This window comes from Herpailurus yagouaroundi, unplaced genomic scaffold (genome assembly GCF_014898765.1).
Source record: "Herpailurus yagouaroundi ecotype Mexico unplaced genomic scaffold, PumYag 140, whole genome shotgun sequence".
In the NCBI taxonomy this organism is placed as follows: domain Eukaryota; kingdom Metazoa; phylum Chordata; class Mammalia; order Carnivora; family Felidae; genus Herpailurus; species Herpailurus yagouaroundi.
In genome coordinates this window covers 60,493,306-60,505,332 of record NW_024412395.1, presented here as the reverse complement: position 1 = coordinate 60,505,332, position 12,027 = coordinate 60,493,306, and the positions used below count along the sequence as shown (strand labels likewise).

The 12,027-nt window shown below is 34.7% G+C and overlaps 1 protein-coding gene across 2 annotated transcripts in view; it reads left to right on the top strand.

The window, feature by feature from the left end:
* The window catches only part of CWC22 (CWC22 spliceosome associated protein), a 57,172-nt gene that overhangs the window by 17,597 nt on the left and 27,548 nt on the right, over nucleotides 1-12,027 (top strand). For both annotated transcript variants that reach the window (XM_040475545.1, XM_040475546.1), the window contains exons 3-6: nucleotides 2,284-2,351; nucleotides 4,298-4,408; nucleotides 7,070-7,315; nucleotides 10,924-11,052. In XM_040475545.1, coding sequence (XP_040331479.1) covers nucleotides 2,284-2,351; nucleotides 4,298-4,408; nucleotides 7,070-7,315; nucleotides 10,924-11,052 — 554 coding nt within the window. The remainder of the gene's footprint in view (nucleotides 1-2,283; nucleotides 2,352-4,297; nucleotides 4,409-7,069; nucleotides 7,316-10,923; nucleotides 11,053-12,027) is intronic.

Here is a 12,027-nt window from a genome sequence, read left to right as displayed (position 1 = left end):
TCCTCTACCCACTGTCATCCCTCAGTATTCAGTACTGTTCCCTACTCAAGATGTCCTGTTAGCACTTCTATGTGTGCCAGTCACGTTAACTTGATCATATTTACGAAATTCTGATTCACGACTTCAATATTTTTGGTTTCCCCCCATGCCTACAACAGATGTTGCGGAGATGTGTTAAAAATCATTAGCAAAGAACTGAGGCCTTTTCCCTAATGTAATCAAAATAATTGCTGTGCCTTATAAAAGAAAAAGTAGACCATGCAGTTTTGTTGAGTTCTCTCTCTCCTCCTGTCCTCCTCTTCTTCCTCCTCTTCATCCTCCTCTTTTTCTTCTCCTTTTTATCTCTGTTGTTCTCTCAGGAACATACAATCTGATATGTTTAATTACAGAAATCTTTACAATCGTCTCTCTCCCATAAGATCCTAAGTTCACTGAGGGTTTTTCCTATCTTGTGTATCCTCCAGAGTATCTACACAGGAAGAGCTGTGTCCTGTAATAAATGATCAGTGAATACTATGTTTGGTGTTGCCATGAATCTAATGAATCTTGTGCTCCATTTTAGGTTTAGGATCTTGGTGTCAGGTTTTGTAGAAATCTATGTCCTACATACTGAACAAATGTCCTACTTCATTGTGTTGCTAAGGGAAATAATTTTTAAAACTTTCTTATATGCATTAGAAACATAGAAACAGGATTTTAAGATAGTTGTATTCAGTATAAAATAGTAGCCAAACTATGGCTACTGTAAATTATAAATTTTGATCACATGCTAATTCACCTACATACAATAGTTTGTATATACTATTAGAAAAATTCAGTAGTTGTGGGGGGAGAAAAATTCAATAGTTAATGAGATTGTTTGGCAATATATTTATGAGAATGTTAGATTCAAACTGCTGTTAATTAGACGTTCATAAAACAAGAAGTTGAAGTTTGTATTTCTGTGCAGTATAACTTTCTATTTTTTTTTAATTTTTTTTTTTACATTTATTCATTTTTGAGAGACAGAGACAGAGCACAAGCAGGGGAGGGGCAGAGAGAGGGAGACACAGAATCTGAATCAGGCTCCAGGCTCCCAGCTATCAGCACAGCGCCCGACATGGGGGTCGAACTCACAAACCGCGAGATGATGACCTGAGCCAAAGTCAGATGCACAACTGACTGAGCCACCCAGGCACCCCATAACTTTCTATTTTGAAATGTTTCTTTTTCCTGTTAAGGAGGCAAGCATATAAATATGCAGAACAAGTTGCTCATTATTTGATTTACATTTTCTTAGATTTCTAGGTGAAGGTACTTTAAAAAAACATACAATTTTTCTTTTCTTATAATTAGGTAGTTAAAATTATTTTAATTCTAAAAAACAAAAACAAAAAACTGGTCAACATGAATTTTCACCAGTAATGTAAAAAACTTACCTATTTACAGAGATAAATATTTTGGCTTTTTAACTATATTTGGATTTTTAAATTTGGATGTGTTCTCACTGGATAGTTCATATCTCTGACTCCTGTGACATGTCTCTTCAGTTTCATGTTACAGTGCAGTTACTTATTTGTATGTCTTTTTTTTTTTCCAAAGGATTTGGCATAGGAGCTATCTCTCACAAATCGTGTTTTTCAAATCTTTAAAGTCTAACATACTGCTATACATATCAGACTTTCAAATGTTTTCTGAAAATAAAAAAGAATTTTCATAAATATACTAGAGTTGGTTTCTTCTAGCTGTTTATTCGGATTTAATAACCTGGATTAAAGTGGTTTTATAAGCCAAAGTAGATCCAAGGAGGTAAGTGCAGTGTTATAAGACTTCGATATAACCACAGAAGTGAGCTCTTTGTGCCAGAAGACCTCTGGCCCTTAGTCATGTTTTTCACCAAGAAAAAACTTTGGTCTTGTTTTTCACCAAGAGAAGGTCTTTATAAAAATGATACTCTATACATTTATAATTTATTATATAGGAATTAAATATCAACTAAGTAACTTAGCATCACAAATTTGAGAATTATTTTCTTCTATCTTGAATTTTTCTTGTTTCAAAAAAGTGGTTGGTCCATAGTGAAACCAGAGATCTGCCACAGATATTTACCTTGGAGGCCCTGAAAATTTTCTTTTATCTTATGTACTATTTAGATAACATGTATTATTCTTATGATTTAAAAAAATGTTTTGAAATAATTTGTACGGCACTTCTGTTTTTCTGAAAGACATATTTCATTTTCTGTGTGTTTTTATCATAATTTTTTAAATGTCCCCCCCTCCCTCTTTTTTTTCCCTTTGAAAGCATTCTTCTGGTCATGACAGAAGGGAAAACTATAATACATATCAGAGGACCTCCTCTCCAGAAGACAGGTAAATAATTTTATGTGCTTCTGTAATTTAAATTTTTTGTAATAAGTTTAAGAAATTATTTAGCTGTTAGTTTCCTAATTTTAGGGTGAACAATTTATTTTTGATGGTTTTCAGTATTATTTGAATAAGCTTGAGGACAAATCATCTTTGAATGACTGTTCTGGTAGTTTCTAGTAAATAATTCTAGATTTTATCTAATTTTGGAGGTGAGAAAGAATAATTTCAGCATATCAAAAAATTAAAGTTTTATAAATTGAAATGGATACTAAATGAAAGTTTATAAAGTAGAAAACGGAGTTGAAATTATTTTGAAGTGTTGCTTTTGTTACCACTGTCCTATACATGGCTCTTAACAGATTTCAGAATGCTTTTATGTGTATCATATCTTATAATTGTGTTAAGATCAAAGATCTAGAAATATTACTATTGTTTTAAGTTAACTATTTATTTTGAGAGAGAGCACACAAGTGGGAGAGACACAGAGAGAGAGGGAGAGACAGAGAATCCCATGCAGGTTCCACCCTGTCAGTGAAGAGCCCCATGGGGGGCTCGAATCCACGAAACGTGAGAGCATGACCTGAGCCGAAATCAGGAGTCACATGCTTAACTGAACCACCTAGGCACCCCGACAAATATTACTATTAATGTTCATCAGGCATTCATAGTAGTACTTTGATTATTTCACTTAGTGAACTATGACCATTAAAAATAATTTATGAAGGGAAAAGCATTTTCTAAACCTTCTTTCAGTTGTCTGATCTCTGCCTTACCCCATATGTACTTTCTTTCTTCTTATGCCACTCTGCTGTCTCTAAAAACTTTTGTTTCATTGACATCAAGTTAATTGTGATGGTTTGCAACTACTTAGTACTTTTCATCAATCATCTACTCTGTCTAAAAGAAAAAAAGAAAACAACTCTCTGCATGTACTGATGCACACCTATATCCATATGTATATAAATTACTTGTAGAGGTATACAGTTGACCCCTAAACAGCCTGGGAGTTAGAGGCAGTGGTGCCCTCTGCAGTCAAAAATCTGCTTATAACTTTTAACTCCCCAAAAAGTGACTACTAATACTTTACTGTTGACCAGAAGCCTTACCAGCAACATAAACAGTCAACTAATATTTTGCATGTGTTATCTGTGTTACATACTGTATTTTTACAATAAAGTCAGCTGGCGAAAAAATGTTATTAATAAAATCATAAGGAAGAGAAACATATATTTATAGTACTAGGTTGTATTTATTGGAAAAAAATCATGTATAGGTGAACCCTCACAATTCAAACCCGCAGCTGTTCAAGGGTTAACTATACATGAAATATGAATCACTATAATTACTGTGTATGTTACTATGTATGTTTATTATGTGTGTACATGTTTAACTTCTCTTAAGGTTCTCTGATTTTATTGTTTTAGGTTTAAGGCAGATCTTATACTGTCATCCTTGTTTGCTAATAATTTCAATCTGTTTGCACTGCTATTCGGTAAAGCAGATTCAAGAATAACAGCTGATGTTTTTTGGATGTCTGTTGGAGTGAGTTAAACTGTTCTTTATGGAGGCCAACCCATGACGTTGGTCTCATTTGTGGTTATTGCTTTGATAAAATGAGTCAACTAGGCAAACGAGTCATTTGCAGGGTGGCCTTTTTCATGCTAACTACATATGATATCCAGATATATAATCCTTTACTTGAGACAGTGTGAATCAGGATGACAGGTTTGGTTACGTGAACTCTAGTAGTTATTTTGTACACAAGCTGAAAGCTTCTATAGTCAAGACTAAATGAATGTCAACCAAATAAGCTGTTTGTTAAAAATAGTTTGATAAGACATTGTTCAGTCGTAGAGTTACTTTAGCATTACCAGTATATGACTTTGCTAAGTATTTATAACATAGTTGTTTTCATCTTATAACTTTGGTTTTCTTATTTTATGTGTTAGATATGCAGAACAAGACAGATCCCCTCGGGATAGAGATTGCATTGATTACAGCAGATCGGACTATGAGCGTTCAAGAAGAGGACGATCTCATGATGGTAGCATGGAGTCGCGGTTAGTACTGGAAATTTTAACTATAGAAAAATCACACTCGTTTAAATTTTTTTTTACGCTTCATAATGAAAACAATAATAGCTAATTTTAAACGGATGTTCTTAGGTGCCAGGTTTCTAATAAAGACTTCATGTGGATTAACTCCTTATTGCAGTAAATATATGAAGTAGATACTATTGTGTATTTTATAGATGAAGAAACTGAGGCATAGAGAATTAAGTCATTTGTTTTTGTTTTAGAAGCAAGTCTGTGGCAAGTCCAGGTCTGTCTGACCCTGAGCCTAAGCTCTTATTCATGATAGGATACTGTAGTGAATGAGGATGAGTTTTTGAGGTCCCTTACTGAATGAAAGTCATTGATACCATATGGATAGAGTGATCTCAGTTTACTTTGCTGCATGATGGCACTAGGACAGTGAGAGTGAAGCTGCCCGTCTAGTTTTTATCTAAATATATTCTTTCCTGAGCCTTTGGAGAATTTGACTACCCACCTTATTATTGGTTATGTTCAAAAACTTGTCTACCATATTTTATTGTTCACTGAGGTCTGTATCCTTTTGATAACTCCCTCATATTACCCACTCCATGACTACCAAGACTATACCCCCATTAAAATTTTGATTAAATTCCTCTGCAGTTTGGAGCTAATCACGTTATGTGATATCTGCAGCCAAACTTTCCTTCTCACTACTTACTTTCTAATATACTATATCTAAAACCAAAATGTCAGATTAAATTAACCTCCAAAAGCCAGGCTCATCTGCTATCACCTTAATGACACCCATTAAGAACAACGACTGCCATCATAATTGGTGAGCTGGGCATTCTGCATACTTTGTCAAATACGGTTAAAACACTTAAAACTAGATACTATTTTTCACAATTTACAAATTTTAAAAAGTGGGTTTGAAGGGATTAAGTAATTTACCTGAGGTTGCAGTTGCCTATCTGGTTGACAATGAAACTGGGATTTGAATTCAATTTTGACTCCAATGCCCATGTTTTTTTCCCAAATCTCTGACTATTGCTTCATTGTAACTGTTTTTGGTCCGTTGTATGTACATAAGTCTCATTTGATCCGTACAACAATACTATGAAGTAAGCAGACTGTGTATTATGTAGAAATAAAAGCTAACAGTATGAAAGCATTGGAAGAGATGCTATTTAGTCTCAAAGAAGACTGACTGTATTACCTCTGCACGCCGAAGGTCCAAATATTAAAATTATAAAGATGCAAGTTTATCAGCCAGCTAGCAGTCTTACCTAGTGTTTCTCAGAAGAATCATAACCGATTACAGTAAATTCCTGCTGTAGCTGCTCTCTTGGAACATATCACACTCACAAAAAGAAGCAACTCAGTTGCAAATCACTGCCTAGATTTCAGTGCACCTGGCTTTGTGACTAATTAACGTGTCTATTTGGAACCACTTTTCTTCCCTTCTGTTCACTGTGTCTCCATGGATAGTGGTATACTTAAGTTTCAAAGCAGCTTCTCTGCATCTACCTGGCTAGGTGACTGCTTTCTCTTTGTGTGTAAGTTGTATTACTGTTTGTTAAGACAGACCATCTCAAATACACCCTTCCTAGATCTAGCTAAAATCTAGCCAGCAGTTTCCTGGTAATAGTGATAAATGAAACTTGTTTTTATTTACTATATTCATTTAACTCATGGTGCCCAAAGTGTGAGCAGAATGATCTGAGTTTCCCAGGTAGTATAGGTAAAAAATAACTAAGTGGACAAAATCTTCTCAGAAAAAATAGCAAAAAGCAGGTATTTACTATTTCCCATTAGTTCTTGATAATTTCAGAGAATAATACCTTGATTGTTTTAAAAATGTTAGCCTAAGAATGGATACTCACTCACTGTTTCCCATTAGTTCTTGATCATTTCAGAGAATAATACCTTGACTGTTTTAAAATGTTAGCTTCAGAATGGATACTCAGCTACAAAAATGATAGCTTAAGAATGGGCACTTATAGGTAGAAAATAGTTGATTTTTTTTACACTGTCTCAAATAACCAGATGTTTCTGATATTCTGAGGTTTTAAATGCCACTTCTATGGAGGAATAATTTCAAATGTTACAGTTTTTTAAGATAATTTTACTTCTAAATTGCCATTTGGAGATAAATTCTGGTTTCTTCTTTATACAGTTTATCATGTATGTCAGAGGCTAAATTGTCTTCTTAAAACACTATTTTCACATCATTATCACACTCAAAAGCTACTAATGATTCCCCATCAACTCCAGTATAAAAAACTTGAAGTCTGTTCCTTGTCTTTAAAGATTTCATAGTCTGACTCAAATTCATCTTTCCAACTGCCATTATACATGATTCCTTATTGTTTCCTGACTATTCTGCTAATTAGCTTGAACATCCCTGCTCACTTTTCTAGTAGTTACTCTGTCTTCCACTAGTTGCAGAATGCCCTCCTTCCTCCTCCACTTTCCTCAACTTGCCCCAGTGTAAATTCTGTCAAGCTTTGAAGACCTCTTTTAAGTTCTAAGTGAAGTGAAGCACTTCTTCACCATTCCAAACCACTTTTCCTTATCTGAATTTGTGACCTGCAAATGGTCTTGCTCATTTGGTATGTAGCTCATTTAAGAATGTAATTTATATGGTCTTTCTCCAAAAAAAAAAATTTTTTTTAAATATTACAGAAGTAGGGACCGAGAAAAACGCAGAGAAAGAGAAAGAGATGCTGATCGTAAAAGGTCTCGGAAATCCCCATCTCCTGGGAGAAGAAGCCCAGAACCGTCAGTAACCCAGAATTCCCCTGCTCAGGATGAACCTACTGCAAAGAAGAAGAAAGATGAACTGGATCCTCTTCTTACTCGTACTGGTGGAGCATATATTCCTCCTGCGAAGCTCAGGATGATGCAAGAGCAGATTACAGATAAAAACAGGCATGTTAATATCACTAAGTGTACAAAGCGATGATACCCTTTCTGAAAAAAAATCAACTGTGGTCTAATTAACCTTAGCTATTGAGAGTTTACATTACCAGTCCAAAATGGTAGGGACCTCAAATTAGACTTCTCTTCTTTATTCCGTAAGCTCCCTTGGAGCTCTGCTTACTATTTGCCCTGACATTAGCTCAACATTTTATTTTTTTGCATGAGTAAATCAAAGAGTTTAAGGAAAGATCTTTTATTTTTACTATTTTCAAACTATTCCTTTTATAGTTGTATGCATGCCTATTAGTAGTATCCATTTTTCATAGATAGTCAAGAGCATTATTGATATTTTAGAGCTAAAATGGATCTTTCCAGTTATACCAAACCAAGAGTGGCAAACTTTTTCTGTGAAAGGCCAGGTAGTAAATATTTTAGGTTTTATGCGTTGTTCTTTTGCCGCTGCTCGACTCTGCTCTTGAATGCTGTGAATACAGCCATAGGTAATATGTAAACAAATGAATATGGCTTTGTTCTAGTTAAGCTTTATTTATAAAAATGGACTATAGGATGCATTTGGGTCATGGATGTAGTTTGCCAACTCCTATACTAATCTATGACATGAAGTTGACAGTTTTCTCTACCCATACTTTTCTTAGACCATGCCATGTTAGACTATAATTTTTTGCTAAGGCAAACAGTCGAAATTCATATATGAACATACACCCTGAAAATACATATCTTCACTTCCCTTTTCAAAATAATTGAGACGAGAAGAACTATGAATGAAAATACAGCTAAGTTTTCAAGATGTTATTCTCTAGCAGAATGAGGTAATACAATCCAAGATTGAAATGATCACTCAGTTGCCAGTTAGGTAATAAAAAGATGGGATAGAGAGTAGCTACACTTTAAGAAAAACAGATTTCCAGGTGAGCCAGTAGTGTTCCCACATCTTTCATAGGTATTTTAATGGCAACTTGAAAGTACTTGAGAACCTTTTTATAAATGAAATCTAAAGTTACTTCATGAATTGGCTGGAAGTAGAAATACCATTTATATCAAGTATAAATATTTGAGATAAAATTTGTAAAATTTATGAGCCAGAAAGGGACATTAGATGACATTAAATTTAAAACTAATTAGTAAGTTTCTCTGTATGTGTCATATTCCAGTACTTGCTGGCAATGCCTGCAGTGTTGTGTTGGGAAGGGATTTGGAAAGGGCTTCTGTGGTCAGTAGGAGCTTCATGAGCATGTAAGCATTTTGCTCTCTGCTCTCCGAGGCAGTAGTAGCAACATTAGTGAGAAAGAGTCATGGTCCCCAATTCTGTCCAAAGCAATCCTAATTGTAAAAGACCAGAAACACTGTTATTAAGCCAAGTCTTACTTCCTTGTAAATAAAGTGGGTGGAGAAGAGTCCACAGTGTTTGTAATTTTACACAGATTCCTGGAAGATAATTTTATATACATTTTAAGTCTGTTCATAGGCAGGGGACAAGGAACAAGGAGAAGTAGAAGTCTCTAAAAGAAGCCTACAGACTTTGCTTTTAGTAGATAATAAGTCAGGTGAATTGTATTCTTAATTAGGCTTCTTAATTAGGAAGTACAATTGTACTTGGTTAGTTTTTTTCCAAGCTTTATATAGAGAGATTGATTGTGTATCAACAATCTTATTAATTAGGCTAGTTTTTAAGCCATTGATCTTCTTTCTCAAATAATAGCATACTAAAGGGATGAGGTTGGGGGCCATTGGGAGTGTTCTGCCCGCCTCAGATGCAGGCATTTAGGGGATACATGATCTATACGGAATTTAAAAACAATATAATTAACTGCAGGTGAGTCCGCTTTTTGTCCTCAGTATCTTCTGAGGACAATGTCAGTGATGAAATAACTCTTCCGCACCAGGGCAGACTGCTCTCACCACCTCTGCCTTGGTAAGCCACTCCAGAACAGGGACTCATAACCTACAGACCTTCTACCCATGGGTAGAATTTAGGCAATCTGTGAATGTAAATGGAAAGAAAAAAATTGCATCTTTATTATTCCTAATCTCTCACTAAAATTTGGCATTTCTTTATATATAGGAATGTAGGCAGTAGATCATAGTATTAACAGACTATTTGTTGCAAATATCTCAAAATATTGTTTATGGCCATGCTAATTTGGAAATTAAAGAAGTGATTAGGCCCACCACCACCTTGTATTATTTAATGTGTTAAGCACATAGAGGGGCTCCTGAATGTCTCAGTCGGTTAAGCTTCCGACTTCAGCTCAGGTCATGGTCTTGCGGTTCATGAGTTTGAGCCCGGCGTCAGGCCCTGTGCTGACACCTCAGAGCCCAGTGCCTGCTTCAGATTCTTTCTCTCTGCCCCTCCCCTACTCGCCTTCTGTCTCTCTCCCTCTCCCAAAAATAAATATTTTTTTAAAAGACACACACATAGAATACTGTATCAAACTTTTTTTCTTTTCATGCTTTGAAAACTATTTAAATATGATTGCTATCCTTTGTAGTCCTATATATTTATATATATTATTCCAAGAAGTCCATCAGCTTCACCAGACTGCCAGAGAAGTATAAGGAAGAAAAAAAAGATATGACTTTCTGCAGGTGAAATCATATTTCACAGAGAAATAAATGTAAAAACCATAAAATTTTAGAACTTTAAAAGAAAATAAACCCAATTAGGCTAAATTATTTGCCTGAGATCTAAGTTAAAAAACAGCCAATATAGCTGTGGGATTACTGCCTAAATGTAGAGATGTTCTTTAAAATACAACAGTCATGGGGCGCCTGGGTGGCGTAGTCGGTTAAGCGCCCGACTTCAGCCAGGTCACGATCTCGCGGTCCGGGAGTTCGAGCCCCGCGTCAGGCTCTGGGCTGATGGCTCAGAGCCTGGAGCCTGTTTCCGATTCTGTGTCTCCCTCTCTCTCTGCCCCTCCCCCGTTCATGCTCTGTCTCTCTCTGTCCCAAAAATAAATAAACATTGAAAAAAAAAATTTTAATAAATAAATAAATAAATAAATAAATAAATAAATAAATAAATAAAATGCAACAGTCTTTCAGCCCTATGATTTCATGTGACCTTCCCTTTTCCTGTAAATTTTACCATTTCTTTATAGTTTAAAATATTTGGTTTTTTTCATGCTTTTATGAGAAAGGTCATAATAAAAATCTCCTTTTTATGGCTTATATTTGGATACTTCATATTATAATTTAAATTTTTTAAAACTGTCATTTTTAAATATTTTTTAAAGATAATTTAAAGTAAGTGAATGTTATAATGTAAAATAAATATGCATTGAATCTAATAAATGGATATTATGATTTGTAATGTACATGGATATAAGAGTAAAACATTATCCTTACACAATTTTGTTATATTATTAAAGAGAAGTGATCTATAGATGAACATCATATGTACAGAACATCAAATATGGTTTAGGATATAATCTATGTATTTGTAGTCATATAGTCATATTTTACTGCACTTTGAGGTCATTTGTGAATATAATGTTAAAAACAAAGGAACACTAAGTATTTTTTAAGTTCTTATTATAACCTCTTGCTATTGTAATCATTGTGTAAGTTTTCACTTTATTAAAATCAATTCTTTTTAGCTTAGCATACCAGAGGATGAGTTGGGAGGCCCTAAAGAAGTCAATCAATGGTCTTATCAACAAAGTCAACATTTCTAATATAGGTATTATTATTCAAGAACTTCTTCAAGAAAATATAGTTAGAGGAAGGTAAGCATCAACTATTTTATTTATAGTATTTCATAGCAATTTTTCAAAGGAACATAATATCCACATGGACAATAATCACTGATTCATTGTGCTGCTTTAATAGTAGTTGAGAATAATTATTTAAAATGCAGTTCTTGGGGCGCCTGGGTGGCGCAGTCGGTTGAGCGTCCGACTTCAGCCAGGTCACGATCTCGCGGTCCGTGAGTTCGAGCCCCGCGTCAGGCTCTGGGCTGATGGCTCGGAGCCTGGAGCCTGTTTCCGATTCTGTGTCTCCCTCTCTCTCTGCCCCTCCCCCGTTCATGCTCTGTCTCTCTCTGTCCCAAAAATAAATAAACGTTGAAAAAAAAAATTTTTTTTTAAATAAAATGCAGTTCTTATAAAAATGTAAACTACTAACAAATAACTTGTGCTTCACTGTTAGAAATTGCATGGAGTTTTTGCTTTTTGAGAAGGTTTGATGTCACATACTGATTTTGGGGCAGATATTTGTTTACTGAATACTTCTAATTTAAACTCATGAGGAATAATTAATATTTTATTTTATTTTTATTATATTTATATTATAATATTATTTATTATTAAAATGTTATTATATAACGTTCATTTCTAATGAAAGCAAAGTGAGAGTGGGAAAGAAATGAGAAAAATCAGTGGTAAATTTTAGAAAAGCAGAAGGGACTGACAGTCATTTTCTCTGTGGTTTTAAATGGTCATGATTTTAAAAGGGTCAGGAAATAGAAATATTTCATATGCTATTTTTTATTTTAAAATCTGAGGGATGCTTTCCGATGTCATTTCACATGACCTTGATTTATCATCTCAAAAACATTGTGGGGAGGTCATATAAAGTAAGGTGTAGCATGTTGTGGGGATATAAAAGTTGACCAAGAGGCACCCACTGTCCTTAAAAGGTAGGTAGAGCTCTCCCGTTTTAGTCAGAAAGCAGCAGCTTTATGGGTTGCTTAAGATCTCACA